This window comes from Coregonus lavaretus (genome assembly GCF_964263955.1).
Source record: "Coregonus lavaretus genome assembly, chromosome: 13".
Lineage (NCBI taxonomy): Eukaryota > Metazoa > Chordata > Actinopteri > Salmoniformes > Salmonidae > Coregonus > Coregonus lavaretus.
The window spans coordinates 24232236-24250062 of NC_140000.1; the positions used below are offsets into that span (position 1 = coordinate 24232236).

General features: G+C 42.0%; 2 protein-coding genes across 2 annotated transcripts in view; both read left to right on the top strand.

The window, feature by feature from the left end:
- LOC311139573 (ubiquitin-conjugating enzyme E2 E2-like) overlaps positions 1-9504 on the top strand; it is a 30819-nt gene extending 21315 nt beyond the window's left edge. The window contains exons 4-6 of the mRNA XM_084174473.1: positions 6830-6962; positions 8233-8380; positions 8756-9504. Of these exons, the coding sequence (XP_084030599.1) occupies positions 6830-6962; positions 8233-8380; positions 8756-8853 (379 nt within the window). The 3' untranslated portion in view covers positions 8854-9504. The remainder of the gene's footprint in view (positions 1-6829; positions 6963-8232; positions 8381-8755) is intronic.
- A 456-nt stretch (positions 9505-9960) lies between these two features.
- On the top strand, positions 9961-16528 carry LOC311139574 (ubiquitin-conjugating enzyme E2 E1-like). Its single transcript, XM_084174474.1, has 6 exons — positions 9961-10019; positions 12020-12194; positions 12474-12524; positions 13612-13744; positions 15683-15830; positions 16275-16528. Exons 2-6 carry the CDS (start codon positions 12049-12051, stop codon positions 16370-16372), a joined length of 576 nt encoding a protein of 191 aa, XP_084030600.1. The 5' UTR covers positions 9961-10019; positions 12020-12048; the 3' UTR covers positions 16373-16528.
- Positions 16529-17827: the final 1299 nt, after the last annotated feature.

Sequence of the window (17827 nt, forward strand, 5' to 3'; positions counted from 1 at the left end):
CTCATCAGGGAAGCTCATCTGTGTGTTCGTCGTCCTCACCAGAGTCTTGACCTGACTGCAGTTCGGCGTTGTAACCGACTTCAGTGGGCAAATTCTCACCTTCGATGGCCACTGGCACACTGTATAAGTGTGCTCTTCATGGATGAATCCCTGTTTCAACTGTACCGGGCAGATGGCAGACAGAATGGCGTTGAGCGGTTTGCTAATGTCAACATTGTGAACAGATTGCCCCATGGCGGCTGTGGGGTTATGGTATGGACGGGCATAAGCCAAGACAACAAACACAATTGCATTTTATCGATGGCAATTTGAATGCATAGAGATACTGTGACGAGATCCTGATGCCCATTGTCATGCCATTAATCCGCCGCCATCACCTCATGTTTCAGCATGATAATGCACGACCCCATGTCACAAGGATCTGTACACAATTCCTGGAAGCTGAAAATGTCCCAGTTCTTCCATGGCCTGCATACTCACCAGACATGTCACCCATTGAGCATGTTTGGGATGCTCTGGATCGACGTGTACGACAGTGTGTTCCAGTTACCGCCAACATCCAGCAACTTCGCACAGCCATTGAAGAGGAGTGGGACAACGTTCCAAAGGCCACAATCAACAGCCTGATCAAGTCTATGCGAAGGAGATGCGCCCCGCTGCATATGGCAAAAGGTGGTCACACCAAATACTGACTTGTTTTCTGATCCACGCCCCTACCTTTTTTAAAAAGGTATCTGTGACCAATAGATGCATATCTGTATTCCCAGTCATGTGAAATCCATAGATTAGGGCCTAATTAATTTATTTCAATTGACTGATTTCCTTGTATGAACTGTAACTCAGTAAAATCTTTGAAATTGTTGCATGTTGCGTTTTATTTTTGTTCAGCTTCTCTGATGTGATCACATTGGCTGGTAGTAAAAATGCAATAAATGGGAATCCTCTGTTCTCCCAACACCCAATGTTTATGTTTACAATGAAAAGTATTACGTCAGAATGCCCAATGTTAGAATGTTTCCAAATAAATTAATGAATTAAATTTGAACGTTTTCCTATCAGTCTAATTTGCATAAACATTGTGATTGGATAATAGCTGTGAGGGTTATCGAATCAGGATCAAATCCTCTGATCTCCTCGAGCTCATTAATGATATAATGTTAATATTTGAAGATTGCCGAAAGGCCAGTCTCTTTGGCAAATGACAGGAGTGGCAAGGAGTGGAATGTAATAGCTGAATAGAGACGGCAACCAGGCTAGATATCGTGTGCTTCACCAAAGAATTACACCGCACCACTCATCTCTGCCAGTAACCTTCTGGCAACGAGTCCATTTCCTTGGCCACAAGGCCATGCAACTGCCCTGGGCGCTTCAGTTTTGTGGGGGGATTATGTGTACTGAAAAAAACTCTGGTCGTGGCTGAATGGTTAAGGGTTTGGAGTGTGAGCAGCAGTGCTTTTCTGATGTAGCTACTTCAAGTATTGACTCATTTGTTTGTTGTGATATACTTCAGTTCAGGACACACCAAAACTCTGTGGGTTAAGTGTTTATTTTTTATTTGTATGAGTCATCATTTTGAGTCATTCATGTATGCAAAGCCTGTGTATTATGATAATGATATATGCTCTACATTATTTATTGAGAGTCCTGAGACAAACATTTTCAATGCATAAGAAGCTTGCTTCAGGCACCAGATAGAGAAATGTTTACCCACCAAAGTCCCAGTTTTTCAGAAACGTCTTAGTAAATTAGAATGGAGGAATGGGAATAGAAAAGATTTGATTACCTATTGGTGACATAAAAGTATCTGAATTACCTTCCAAAGTACACATTGTCATCAATACCAAATGGAAGGTAGTTTAAATTGATTGAACCAGCATGTGAAATGGTCTGTTATGGGTAAATACTGGTATGTGGTTCCTTTGGACTCGAGGAAACCGTGCACATGTTCAACCATTTCCGCCATAAATGCTTGTTTCAGGATAAATCACAGGCAAATAATTAGTGTTCATAGTAGGGATGAACAATAAAAGGCTTGATTTAAAAACAAACCATGTCATTTGTGCAAATAAAGACGAAAGATCGGCGAGGGAAATGTCACCTCTGCTGCTGATCTACATGGTAATTGGTCCTTGGCGCTTTACTTTCACGGTCAGGGGAAACGAAGATTGCTTCATTAAGTTCCCCTTCTGATAACCGCCACAGCCGCCGCGCCAATGGAATGGAAGATCTTGAATGACTATGCCATTAGTAAAGAAAAGTGCCTAAGGGAAATTAACTGGAATGGTGAATAATTAAGATAATAGCTCTATTTGCACATGGCAGCGTTAAAAAGCACCAAAACAGACTGAATCACATTCAATTATGGGTTCCGTTACTCTCTTGTATAACACCTTTTGCTGTGGCGGTCAATTTTGAGAGACCTTTTTATATAGCAACATACTGAACAGCTTGAGGTATAACAGGTTTTTGCTCAATTATTTTAAGAAACTGTAGTCCTGGAGGATAGGGCTGCTTGCACAAGCACATGTTCAATTGGTACTGCAAAATAAGGTACATTCTCTACATAAGGATTCCATAAAGTTCCCTGGCCTTGTATGTTAACAAGTCACTCCACACATGAGCATGTACCCAAATGTCTTTTAATTTGTTGATTTTAATATGGTTGTTGCTACTTTGCCTTCTGGGAACATATTTGGATAATTATTATTTTGTACGCATTAACAGTTTGTTTGACCTTGAACTGAACTACAAATGCTGGCATAGTTTCTGTCCCTGTGCTTGGTTCTGTTGGTTTTCTGCAGTCTGGCTAAAAAAAAAGATTGTGTCAACAAGCTAATAAGATGAGGGATAAATTACACTCATAACCTTTTGTGCTCCCTTGTCTCTGACTACACAGTGGATGTCAAAGGTGGAAAAGAGATAACATTTTAGACATTCTGCTGAACAGACACTCCTACACACAGTGTGCGCTTGCCAGAAAACACCCCACTAAATTCCATAAATACTGTAAGTGAACAGCATCGGCCCTCCCAGAATGGTCTGAGTTTTGAGGCTTTTTGTCTCTCACACACACACACACAAGCAATGCTCCCTGTAACTGAGGTCAGCAATGGTAGAACACTGTCATCGGCTTGTCTCTGTCATCATGAGTAGGATTAATGACACAGGCTGATCACCTGTCTGCGTCTGTTCATCATCTCAACTGCTTCCCTAATGGCAGGGAGAATTACCAAAGCTGACGATACTATCAGAGCTGTAGATATCCCGGGGAGGCCACTGATTTGACAGAGATTACTGTATAATCACCATACCATATGATAAAGGTTATGGCATGTTTGCACAATCTCTAGATTGTCTGGAATCATGTAATATAGACCATGTTAAATGGGGCAGAGGGTGCTCTAGTCTAGAAAGGTCATTCAATATATATGGAAATTATTTCTGGTCTCAGTTACATATGGATCACAGCTTGTTACATGGATAGTTTCCAGTAACTACAACTTTTGGTGTGAACTGTAACGGTGTATGAATGGAGAAGGCCTGCAGTACACCGCCTCCATAAAAAATACATTTTCTAAGGGTTCCTTTGTGTCAGCCAGCCTAGTATATTTTATCTTGAAATGGTGTAATGAGACGTATTTCAGAATAGATTCTTTGTCCTCTGTATATGGGCATGTAAGAGCATACATGAAGTGAACATTGTTCATTATGATATGTATGTGGTTTGTCCATGTCATTGTTCAACATCATGTAGATGATCTAGTCAATGGTTTTGTGTCTGCGGTCATGTGAATGGCCATCTTCCATGAATTGAAAGTTTCCATATGTATGCCAGATTTACCATCTTATTATTCAATTTAGAATATGGCATGATCAAAGATAACAGATGAGATGCAAGATGCAAGATGTATCAAGTTAAAAAGGAATCAGCCATGCTTAGCTAACTGAAGAGCATAACATGTTTTAGCTTTGCATTCAGTTTTTTTATTTGGATTCGAACAAGAGAAGCGAGTTCCACAGCGGTTTGAAAATAGTAAATCGGGCCTGAAGGGTTTTATTTGGGGATTCTGTTCGGTTGCATTCTGTTGCGGAGGAAGCACTCCAGCTGTCGGAGCCATTCCCACATGAGTGTAATCGCAGAGGATGGCTAGTGGTAGATTCTCACGGACACCCGCACACTAATGTATCCCAGATTCTTGGAACAAATGACCCAAATACTCACTGACTCAAAGAAATCTACTGACGTACTGCAGATTTATTATATCTCTCGAGTCGCACAGAGGATATTATTGCAAACCATAGCGATTTCATGTTTTAATGTCATGGGTATTGAACTAAACTAGATATGTCTGCATTAATGGATAAGAGTTTTCCCATAGTAGAGAGAGGAGAGTTCTATTACTGTTGCGAAATTGCAGTATTCAGCTATAGGCCTAGATACAGTGATATTACAGTCTGGGGCTAGATTATGCCACATGACAAAAACAGATATTTTGGTGCTTTGTCTGTCTTCTAACGCCTAGCGACTTGATGTAAGATTTTGCGCAGGCACGTCCTTTCCCTATAAATGTTAAGCATCCTATGTTGCAATCCTTTGACTAGCATTAAAATGGTTGTGCATTTTAAAGTTGTTCAGTAATGATCACTAATACCCCTAGCATGGTTTAGGGCTTGGTGAGTAGGATCTGTTATAAAACAACTCTATTCATCCCATGACCAAAGCAGGATGTAAGGGTGAGCAGTATCTCCCTTGACACCTAACCCTGGCCATTCAGGATGCTGATTCAGTAGATATCCTAAACCTAGACAGCCTCTCTCCGTCTCAGTCCGATGCTGTGGCCTCGGCCGTGCTCCCCTGCTCTCCCACTCCACTGGTCTAATGAGAGACTGTCAGTCAGGTCCTGAATGCCCAGCCAGCGCTCAGGCAGCCGCCACAAAGCACCACAACCCCTGCTGCTGGTGGGGGGGTGGGGGTTGCCGGGCAACCTCCAGTCGTGGCATGTACTTAGCCTTTACCCAGAGGTCCGTGTGTTGTCAGATCTACACAGAGGTGGTGTAGAGTGGATCTTCTTCCATGCTGTCTCATCTGTCTCTATCTCATCTGGACTCAAAAGTGATCGGCCTCATAGGACATGAAAGAGTCCCTGTATCTGTGCTGCTTTGAAAAGGATCACACTCATCTGGCACAGTGGGAGGTATTATTTTTAAATATTGTATCATGCTACAATGAGTTTTTCACCTTGAATCATGTTTGGTGACAACTTCTTCCCCACCCACATAAAAACAGTTCTCCCTGTGCCTGGTTGCTACTCATTTTCTCCATTAACAGTTCAGTGGTTACCTCACCCATCTAAGCAACATCACAACATTTTTTTGATTCATTACAGCTAGCTATTAATAGGCCACATCTGCCCTGTTGCAGTGCACTGACAATGAATATTGGCCAACATTTTCAGTCATTTAGCAGACGCTCTTATCCAGAGCAACTTACAGTAGTGAGTGCATACATGTTCATATTTGTTCGTACTGGTCCCCAATGGGAATCGAACCCACAACCCTGGCGTTGCAAGTGCCATGCTCTACCAACTGAGCCACACGGGACCAACATGGTTTCCAGATGCTATGCATAAGTCATTTCTCACTCTACCAAATCATACCAGTATAAAACAGATTTCCTGTGTGCCTCGACAAGATAAGTCCAAATTTGCATTGCTCTTATGGGCCCAAAACAGCTATTGAAAAATATTAAAGTCCCTGGGGAAGAACGGATTATAATTAACTAATTAAAGAAGGCTTCGAACAGTTGCTTTAGAAAAATAAAAAGTATAAGAAGATTAGTGAAATCTGCATGTGTTGACACTACAGGAAAGAGGAAATGTCTAGTCCTTTAATTCTATTTGTGGAGACTGATCCATTCTCATGGGCATGCACTGAGCCAGACACTTGTTTGATACTCAAGTTGCGTTATTTGAGGTTATTATGTTGTGGAGAAAGCATAACTTGCTAGTAATTTCATTCTGACATGGCCATTTGGAAACGTCAGTCACATATTATTGGGGCTTGTCAACATGAACAAAGCGAGTGGTGACTTTGATAGTTATGCATTTTCTGTGCTGCTGCAATCCTACTCCCAATCTCTGTCCAAGTATGTGTAAGCGGTCGTCTGTGTGTGTGCTCTTGTGCGCCTGTGGGTAATGACATGAAATCTGAAGAATTGCTCATTGTCCTGGGCTTTATGATCTGGTCGTGTCCCAGACAGTCTTCAGTTGGCACTGCTCCAGCAAAAACCCTTACTACCAGTGGGGGAGGGTGGAGACTTAATATGGAAATTACATTAATTACCGGACTATCCAACAGATGTGACCCTCACCTCACTCAACATAACTACTCATCAAATAAAGGACCTTCAAGATACAATTAAATGTTTGTGTATATATTGTATCAATTGACAAAGTTAAACTGTTCTCTATTTGTGAAACGAGATTCCTCAATCCAACTGACAAACTGTTTATTTCAATGGATGGATGATGACATTAGCCTTTGTGAATGTTGCACATTTGGGGGATTTAGGAATGTTTCAGATTTGCTTTGGCAGCACAACCTAGATGGCTTGAGTGATAAACATTGAACAGAACTAAACCTCAGGCTAAAAAGAGCAGACTGAGAAAAATCTCTAAACAGTGCAAATCTCCTTCATTAACTTGTCAGAAACTAGCATTTCTCTCCTCACTCACTTGGACTCAGACTTTGTCTACTTTAGGCTGTCAGTAGGCAGTTGTCAATTCCAATGCCCTGAGTTGCTAAACATATTGACATGTTTCTGTTTCAGCGCCGGTCCCAAAGGAGACAACATCTATGAGTGGAGGTCAACCATCCTGGGACCACCAGGATCTGTTTACGAGGGAGGGGTCTTTTTCCTGGACATCGCCTTCACACCCGACTACCCCTTCAAACCACCCAAGGTCAGCACCCACCACCACACTGACCACAAATGGTTTATAGCTTTAGCTCCATTGTGCTGCTCTTTTCCTCTGTGGAGAACTCTTGCTTTAATGTAATTTCAACAGCTAATATGATTTTCTGGGAATATGGTGTGCTATCCAAGCCTTTACCAATTCACTGTTCAAATTTTAAATTCATTCTTTATTAGCCTTTTCAGGAAGTGTACCCTGTGGAATATTTTCGGTTGTTGAAAGGATGTCATTATCAAGTGTATGAGATGTGCTTTCGGATATCTCTCTTTGTGCTTCTTAGAACCCAATTTCCCTCTCACTTGCTTTCATTTTGAGTTCTGACTGTCTCACTCTCATTGTCTGTTTCCCCCCCTCTTTCATTCTCTCTCTTTGTCTCTGTTTCTCTCTGAGCTGTGTAAGAACCGGCTCTGCTGTTTGACAGCAGACTCAAACAAATCCACAGGCTCAAGGTCTGCTCAGTGTAGCCAGAGGGCTCAAGTGTTTTGTCCCATTGTGATCTGTAGCCAGTCCTTCCGTCACGATAGCGCACGATACACTCCTCCATTGAAATGCTCCATTGGAGTTTTGCTGTATACTATAGACTCTTACCAGAACTTTTTTCAAGCCCCTAACTGAAACTCCAGTTTGACAAGATTGTTGGACAGATTGGAAGTATAAGATTCAGTTGTTAGGGTTAGTGGGGCAGAGAGCGCACCATTGTGGAGTTATTTATAATGTCCTGTCCTCGGTGTGTTCAGAATGCCTAGGCTCATTAGATGTTTCCTCTGCAAGGTCAGGGTCAGTCTGTCCAGATGTTGGTGATTGGAGGACTAGGTCGGTGTCAGGTGTCAGGCCTAAACAGATGTCAGTGTCACGTTCAATCAGAAACACGGTAGTAAACTTAACAGGGACGTTTGTGTGGATGTTTGTTGTACAAAGGTTTGACGTAAGCACATTTTGAAACCAAAAAGTCATTTTTACCCCTTATTTGAATCCCTGTGAAAGTATTATAGGAATGATTATTTTCCTCTCAAACTAATATGCAACGGTTATGGCGAGATTAGAGATCGGCATGAGTTGGTTTCTGGGGCTTTTCATGACAATTCTAAAGGTTTTCTGCATGTTGGTAAATGCACCATGCTGCCCCCTGTTGGCTATATCAAAGCCTAAGGAAATTAGAAGGCGTATAAAAATGTGGGTATTTTTTATGGTATTCAAAAACTCTGCAGCCGTGTTATGAGGGTTGTCACCAAATACTGTATTTCCCTGTACTCGCCAGGTAACGTTTCGGACGAGGATCTACCACTGTAACATCAACAGTCAGGGGGTGATCTGTCTGGACATCCTGAAGGACAACTGGAGCCCTGCCCTCACCATCTCCAAGGTGCTTCTGTCCATCTGCTCTCTGCTCACAGACTGTAACCCAGGTAAGAGACCTATCAATGTCCACATCATGATGATCTGCAGTGTTCTCATTTCAGTTGGTGATTCATGACTGATTAAATGACATTTGAGTTGGCACTATCTACACACAGAGATGGTGATAATGTTTCATGCTTTGATAACTGTCTGCTGCTCTGCTAGTGGAGTTCCAGTATTCCCTTCCCCTGGGACAGTAGCTCTGTTTCTGTTGAACCTGTTGATGGAATTTAAATTATCTTTTAAAAAATAAGTCCTTATTCATCTTTTAATACAATGTAATAATATGTTCTTAACTCTCTCTGGGTCCAAAAATCTTACACCTGTGAAATGCTATTCATAAATGCATGCTCTGATCTGCATCCTTTTCTTTGTCATTGCAGCGGACCCTCTTGTGGGGAGCATTGCCACACAATACCTGACCAACAGAACGGAACATGACAGAATAGCCAAGCAGTGGACGAAGAGATACGCCACATAGATCCCCTTGTCTGCCTTTCCCACTGTTACCCTCTCCCCCCCCACTGTACCTCTCTACCTCTCTCCCCAGCCTTTCAAAGCACACTCACTAAGTGCAACGGTGTACCTGTCATTCTCCCCCTAAACATTGTATCTACCTTTTCTTTGTAAAGAACTGTCCTTTGTTCCTTGTTGACTTGAAAGCTTCTTTTTTATACAAAGAGTAGATTGGGATTTTATTTTCCAATATCTGAATGTTGGAATTATTGTATTGAAAAAAGGCTATTATTCTGATAAGCATTGTCCCTCAACTATACAGTATGTATCCATGTTTTCATAGTGGCTCCAGGAACAACATGCAGATTATATACTCTTTTTACTTTACTCTAGGTTCGTGTGTGTTTTTCAATTTCCTATTCCAGTCATCAATGTTATCTGCATGGAACAGGAGGAAGATTTGCATCAAATGACATTTCATGCTCTTCTACGCTCTCTGGTTTTGTTTGTACTGTATGTATTTTTTCAAACGCTTTTGAGGCAGACCACAGAAATATAGGTCTGCTTGTGAAAGAGGCAGGACTTGTACATTTACTGGCTACTCTGGCATGGCAGGGTGGTTTGTTGTGCACTTGTATTAATGAAGCACCCAATAAAACACACTGGTTGGCTTGTGACTTGTGGTTATACTCTTCTGTTCTGTAACTGTGACCCCTCTGTGTTCTGTGACAGGGGTTAAGAAGAGGTTAATGACTGGACCTATCATCCTTCTGCCTCATGACACACACACACACACACACATTGCCACTGCCTGTGCATATAATGAACTCCAGGGAATCAGTGAAACCAGGGTAAAATAGACTACAGCAGAAGAAACTGCATCACAGGTCTAGGTTAGAGGTGAGCATGAACCATAGACCATATATGAACCTCTCTCGCACCCTGACTTGGTGACACTCCAAACTTTATTTTGGCCCTCATCAGACATGTGCTTTTTTGTTCATATTTTTTTGATGTATGATATCAAAATGTCATAGTCTACTGTGACCTAATATTGAATGATCCCTGTGCACCGATTAAACTTCATTATTGTGAAGGCGCAATATGATTCCACTGCACCCGCGGCACTTCCGTTCCACAGAAGGCGATACGCACGAGCTCAGGCAGTGAACTCAGGCAGACACAAAGGAGGTAATTTGCTACTTGGCTAACGTTACTTTTAATATTGAATATTTCTCATGACTTATAAAATACTTTGTAGTTCTCTGCGTGTATTCAACTTGTTTAGTATTGGAAAAGACGGCTAGTTAACGACTCAAGACACATTTGTGGTGACAGTGCCTGGCTCAGGAAATAAATCTAACGTTAGCTAGCTCAAGCTAGTAACGTTAGCTAAGCTAGCTTCACTGTATGGTGTGAGGTTGTTTGCCAAATAGCTAGCTGGCTAAGTTAAATATCTTTGAATTTTGAAAGGTTGAGGTGGGCGTCGTTAACGTTGATGTAACTACAGTATTTTGCTAACTTTCTAGCTTAACGTTGGCTAAGGTCTGGGCAGTCAAATGGTCGGCTAATAATTGGGGAGACAAAATCAGAAGGTCGGACGTTTGTGACCAGCGTTAGTTAACCAAACCGGCTAGTCCAACCAGCTTGACTTGGCACAAGCAATTGCAAACGTAAACTACTGTAGGCGAACTCGCTAGCAAACTACTGTAGCCTCTTCGCTCCAGGAGACCTGTATTTTACACACAGGACAATGTGTGAGATCAGTGTCTAACGTTTCAGGTCTCCCGGAGCGAAGAGGCTGTTAAGCAAATAACTCCAGACCAGAGATACTAGCTAGCAAGCTAACGTTAGTTACTGTGAAGGAGGCCCGAGAATGTTCCCATCAAATGGTGGTTGGCCACACAGACTAACTAGCTGTTGTTCACCACCATGGTTCCATTTGTTCGTTCTGGGGCGGTTTTCTGAAGGTAGCTAAATTGTCCAATATCATTCATGATATATAACATTTGGGGAATAATGGAGGCTTGCCATATCAGAGCTGTCCAACTCTAAACTGTCCAACATTGTTTGCGCAACGATCCATAATCACAATATTATTGCCAGGGGGAGGGAGGGGGGTGGCAGCTAGCCAATTACCTATACTTCAACTGAGCACTAGCCAAGCAGCAAGCTATGTGGGACTCCCTAACCCAGTGGTTCCCAACCAGGGGTACTTGGCCTATCCACAGGGGGTACTTGAAGACTCATGAGACCATAGGCCTACTGGTAAAATGCACATGAGGGGGAAATCAGGGGTACTCTGGGCAGAGCAAAATTCGGTTGGTGGTACAGTAACCCGAAAAGGTTGGGTCCACTGTCCTAACCTAACGTAGCAGGTGATAAAGAAAACGCCTGAGCGGAGTTCTCACATCCCGGTTTCAACTGAAAAGGAAGCTAGGTGTAATAAGCTGTATCCCTGAAAACCAGATGCATCAGGTTGTTGGCAATTCCGCTAAGCCTAGGGACTCCCTAAAAACACGCCTCCCTAAAAACACACCACTTCGATACAGCTACGACCGGAAGTGACTTTTCCTAGCAGGTTAGGAGAGCATTTTCACTAAACCCTTTCCTAACCTTAACCTAACTCTCCTAACCTGCTACGTTAACTGTCCTAACCTGCTGCGTAAATTCAGCTAACCTGCTACGAAAAAGTCACTTCCGGTCGTAGCTGTGTCGAAGTGGCGTGTTTTTAGGTAATCTCAGCAAGCTATGTTGGGGTAGTTATTTTTCCTAGAACGTCTAAGGTGCTCTGTCATAACTGTAACGTTACTCCCGAGTGGCGCAGTGGTCTAAGGCACTGCATCGCAGTGCTAGCTGTGCCACTAGAGATCCTGGTTCGAGTCCAGGCTCTGTCGCAGCCGGCCACGACCGGGAGACCCATGGGCGGCGTACAATTGGTCCAGCGTCGTCCAAGGTAGGGGAGGGTTTGGCCGGCAGGGATGTGGGTTAGTTTCCCACGGGGGGCAAGTATGAAAAAAACTAAAAACATGTATGCATTCACTAACTGTAAGTCGCTCTGGATAAGAGCGTCTGCTAAATGACAAAAATGTAAAATGTTACTTCATTTTGCAAATAACTTGAAAGCAATATAATTTGTCAAAGCAACTGCTTTTTTGTTCTTCAACTGCTGCATCACAATCACATTGTAGGTTCCTGCTAATTTCTTGTCCAAACCGGTATGTCGGATGAGGATTCCCGTGTCAGCACCAGCTCGTCATCTTCTTCCTCCAATCAAAACAAACCAAAGGACACACCTTGCAAGAAACGGGAGAGCAAAGCCAGTATGAGCAAGACCTCCAAGCTGCTATCCACCAGCGCGAAGAGGTAACACCCAAACCTCATGAAATATTGGTGGTTGTCACACACAACACCCACAAAGTGACATTTAGCCAGAGGGGTGGGTTAATATCCTAGATGATTGTAGCTAGCACTAGGATTTTCTCTGTACTTTATTTGTGTTTCAAACTATTCTAGCCTCACTGTATTGGACCAAAATATCTGTGCCATTTTTACTTTCGCAAGTCCGTGGCTGAGAAAACAAAGATGTGTAAAGGTATGTCTGGGTAATCAATGATTGATCTGAATGCATGTTTGTTTCTGCAGGATTCAGAAAGAGCTGGCAGATATCACGCTGGACCCTCCGCCAAACTGCAGGTTGGTTTTATTTGAGCTCATCTTCTCTGTTCCAATCTGTCCCCAGTGTCTTGCATATTGCCATAGTCAATACGTACAGACGACTCTCAAAACAATAAAGGCTTGCATTACTTTCTGATGTTTCTCATGTTGTCCCATATGCTGATAAAATAAAGCTACACCCTCTATTTTGATCAAACTGTTTTTACTTGAAATGCCAGGCTGGATTAAGCACAATTTTACGTCTCCCTCATTGTATTGGATCAGCCTTGTAGTCATGACTCCCTAGATAATTCCCACTACATGTTCAGCATGTACCAAGGATAAAGGCTGATTTGCTCTGTGGAAATCAATATGGGTCATGATACAGAGGCACGGCATCAGTGATTGGTTGTGAATGGAGGCTTCTTTGAAGCTTGAGAGAAAATGTACTGTTCTGTGTGGTCACCAAGTGAGTACAACCCCAAGGGATAATAGGCTCTAAACAGTTTGGCAGAACTGCTACAAACAAGTTTTTTGCAGGTGCAATACTTTAAATGGACAATCGATTCATCCATTTTGGGACTTCTGAATTAATGAAATGTACCCATTGATTCTTGAAGAATATAACTTATTCTATAACCTTATGAGCTTAGTTCAACTGTTGTACCCTATCAGAACCCAAAATATATAAGCTTGTTTCACTCCAATGTTTGTAACACTATATAGCCTCAACACATGGTTAAAAGTATAATTTTGAAATCATGGATGGTCAGTCTCACCATCCATAGCTCTGTCAATGAATTTGAGTGGTGTTTCAGCTTTTTACCGAAACGAGTGGGGAGAATGCTTTGTCATTTTTTCAACTGCTGATTGACGCTTTAAGTTATCTGTCCCTTGTGGCAATGAGACGAAGTACACACACACACACACACACACACACACACCCACAAACGACCTGAGCCATAACAATAACAAAGAACGTGGTCCGGTTTACGCCAATTAGGGAGACTGTTCTCCTTTGGTTTTCCTGGTGGGTAACGACAAAGAAGTTGGATAAAGCACTTACAGATCTGTGACCAGGCTAATAGTGTAACATAATCTGTAACTTTTTCTCATTTAATTTCAGCGCTGGCCCCAAAGGAGACAACATCTATGAGTGGAGGTCAACCATCCTGGGACCACCGGGCTCTGTTTACGAGGGAGGGGTCTTTTTCCTGGACATCGCCTTCACACCCGACTACCCCTTCAAACCACCCAAGGTACTGGGCAATCGTCAGCTTCCTGTCACTACTTACTCTACACCACAAAACAGTCATCTTGGTTTAGTCCCTCGCAATGAATGGGACAGATTTACTTAGCATTGATTTGCGTGTTATTCGGGGTATACACAGCCAAAAATGCGACCGGCGATGACGTTATATTGTTATATTGTGCCTCTGCAAAATGATTGCCACCACAGCAAAAAAAGAAAACAAAGACTCACTTTCCAGATGCTAGAGAGCTATTTACACGTGTGCCTCTGTGTGCGCGTTATGTGCATGTGCGAGTCGGGTCGTTGCCAGAGACAGCAAGGTATCCTATACAATTTGATAGATAACAACAACACTAACTAAATAGCCAATTCGGAACATAGCTTGTAGCTTGGCTAGTTAGCTCACTAGTTAGTTCGCTAGTTAACTTTTCCGTTCTAAGTTTCATTCCATGTGCTAAAAACAAATCCAAAAGCTTCATTGAAATTTGCTCGATGAATGAAATTAGATTTTATATGAACTATTTATGATGTCACATTTGATAATTTCAATAAAATATGGAATTTCTCTTTGTGAATGGTGAAATGAGGATGACTGAATTTCCTCCAGTTTCTAGAACACACCAGGCAGCATATCTACAGTACCAACCATCGCTGCGGTTTGATAGAATTTCCTTGTTAATATGTTGAAGTACTCTCATCAACCACCAAGTGACTCCTCCACTTGGGTGCCAGAACAGTCTATGGATGTGATTTTCTTTCACGTTTAGATATTTTCTGCTTCGTGTGTTTAAATGATTCAGTTGTTAACGCTTGAATTAAGTTTGGGACAATACCAGTATCGCAATATTTTTTCCATGGCAAAAATTAAAACACGAAAGAGACCAAACTCTTTGGTCCTTTAAAAACCTGCTGTATCTAAAATATTGTGTGATTTATAGCTTGGAAAATAAATAAATGTGACTCTGGATGACAACATAATTATGTTTGTTTCCAACATTAGAGCAGTTTTGCTAAATAAATAAAATCTGCTTCATGTTTTGTTTCCTTTCCTTATTGCCACGATACTAACGAGTATAGCGAGACTGTTATCATCCAGGCCCTACATGCATTGTCTTTTGCCCCAATAAAGGTTGATCCACTTTAATAAATAGCTATACTGAACAAAAATATAAACGCAACATGCAACAACTTCAACGATTTTACTGAGTTACAGTTCACCTAAGGTAATTAGTCAATTTAAATAAATTCATTAGGCCCTAATCTATGGATTTCACATGACTGGGCAGGGGTGGAGCCATTGGTGGGCCTGGGAGGGCAAAGTCCCACCCACTGGGGAGCCAAGACCAGCCAATCAGAATGCTTTTTTTCCCCACAAAAGGGCTTTATTATAGACAGAAATGGTTGGATGGACGTACTGCCAAATTCTCTAAAACAACGTTGGAGGCGGCTTATGGTAGAGAAATTAACATTAAATTATCTGGCAACAGCTCTGGTGGACATTCCTGCAGTCAGCATGGCAATTGCACGCTCCCTCAAAACTTGAGACATTTGAGACATTTGTGGCATTGTGTTGTGTGAGACAACTGCACATTTTAGTGGCCTTTTATTGTCCCCAGCACAAGGTGCACCTGTGTAATGATCATGCTGTTTAATCAGCTTCTTGATATGCCACACCTGTCAGGTGGATGGATTATTTTAGCAAAGGAGAAATGCTCACTAAAATGGATGTAAACCAATTTGTGCACCACATTTGAGAGAGAAGCTTGTGCATATGGAAAATGTCTGGGATCTTTTATTTCACCTCATGAAACATGGGACCAACACTTTACATGTTGCGTTTATATTTTTGTTCAGTATAGATTTTGATCTAGAGTTTATAGCCTTATGTTTAATATGCACGTGGCAGGTACGTTATCAGTTTTCTACTGTTTTGTTTTTCCTCAAGGTAACATTTCGGACGAGGATCTACCACTGTAACATCAACAGTCAGGGGGTGATCTGTCTGGACATCCTGAAGGACAACTGGAGCCCTGCCCTCACCATCTCCAAGGTGCTGCTGTCCATCTGCTCTCTGCTCACAGACTGTAACCCAGGTAAGAGATCCATCAAACCATGACGGGGAGCCTAACTGGCTTCCTTGTCCCCTTTTACTAGTTTCTCTTCAGATCTGCATCTGTCCCAGGCTGAAAATATTAGTATTCCTGACTCCCGAGAAGGGTCAAATTGAATCTGCAGGTAACATGGTAAATAGCAAATACCGGACCATTTCTTTGGTGTCATTTTGTCCTCAGATATGGAAGACTTTAAAAAATATATATTATGGGTAACACTTTGAAGCCCACACACAATGCCTTATAAGTGCATTTATAATTCCTTATGATACCACTGATAGTGCATTATAACACTTGCTATAATCTGTCATAACTCATAAATAGTTATAAAATGCATTTAATTCATCACTTGGAGCAAAGTAATTGTTTCAAGATTCACCACCCTCATCTAACTGTTATTTCCTTAATGTTGTCTTTCACTTACAGCTGATCCCCTGGTTGGAAGCATCGCCACCCAGTACACAACAAACAGAGCAGAGCATGACAGAACAGCCAAACAGTGGACGAAGCGGTACGCCACATAGGCCCATAGAGCACAGCAGTCTGTGGGGGGGGGGGGGGGGGGGGTATTTCTATTTCAGATTTTTAGTACTTTATTGTCTGGTATATTTTTTGGTTCCTGATTAAGTTATCTCTGCGTATGAAAATAAAGAAAAACAATAAAGAAAAACAATGAAATATGTAATGTCATATATTTTATTAGCGGACTCTCCGTAGGGTACTCCACTGCTTAGCCTATTGCTAATCTCCTGAAATATAGTAGGCTATCCCTAAAATAAAATGCATAAACGGTGCCATAAAAACATGGATTTCACCTTTCGCCAATTCACCTTTTTAATATGGAACTACAATACAGTTGTACCACAATAGCTACAAATCTAAGTATTTTTTTACGGTTTTGATGTCCATGTTTTACATTTAATAGCATTTAGTTATTGCAAAATAACATTATGGTAATCTCTAACTTGAAAAGCAAATGGTATTTGGTGCTAAAGGAACAGTGCAAGCTCATATACCGTCGTGGTCAAAGGTTTTGAGAATTACACAAGTATTGGTCTTCACAAAGTTCGCTGCTTCAGTGTTATGAGATATTTTTGTCAGATGTTACTATGGTATACTGAAGTATAATTACAAGCATTCCATAAGTGTCAAAGGCTTTTATTGACAATTACATTACGTTTATGCAAAGAGTCAATATTTGCAGTGTTGACCCTTCTTTTTCAAGACCTCTGCAATCCGCCCTGGCATGCTGTCAATTAACTTCTGGGCCACATCCTGACTGATGGCAGCCCATTCTTGCATAATCAATGTTTGGAGTTTGTCAGAATTTGTGGGTTTTTGTTTTGTCCACCCGCCTCTTGAGGATCGACCACAAGTTCTCAATGGGATTAAGGTCTGGGGAGTTTCCTGGCCATGGACCCAAAATGTTGATGTTTTGTTCCCCGAGCCACTTAGTTATCACTTTTGCCTTATGGCAAGGTGCTCCATCATGCTGGAAAAGGCATTGGTTGTCACCAAACTGTTCTTGGATGGTTGGGAGAAGTTGCTCTCGGAGGATGTGTTGGTACCATTCTTTATTCATGGCTGTGTTCTTAGGCAAAATTGTAAGTGAGCCCACTCCCTTGGCTGAGAAGCAACCCCACACATGAATGGTCTCAGGATGCTTTACTGTTGGCATGACACAGGACTGATGGTAGCGCTCACCCTGTCTTCTCCGGACAAGGTGTTTTTCGGATGCCCCAAACAATCGGAAAGGGGATTCATCAGAGAAAATGACTTTACCCCAGTCCTCAGCAGTCCAATCCCTGTACCTTTTGCAAAATATCAGTCTGTCCCTGATGTTTTTCCTGGAGAGAAGTGGCTTCTTTGCTGCCCTTCTTGACACCAGGCCATCCTCCAAAAGTCTTCGCCTCACTGTGCGTGCAGATGCACTCACACCTGCCTGCTGCCATTCCTGAGCAAGCTCTGCACTGGTGGTG

Coding starts and splice junctions, on each gene's coding strand:
- LOC311139574 (XM_084174474.1), top strand. CDS start 12,049: ATGTCGGATGAGGATTCCCGTGTCAGCACCAGCTCGTCATCTTCTTCC. Junction 13,745..15,682: donor ACCCCTTCAAACCACCCAAG/GTACTGGGCAAT, acceptor TTTTTCCTCAAG/GTAACATTTCGGACGAGGAT. Junction 15,831..16,274: donor GCTCACAGACTGTAACCCAG/GTAAGAGATCCA, acceptor TTTCACTTACAG/CTGATCCCCTGGTTGGAAGC.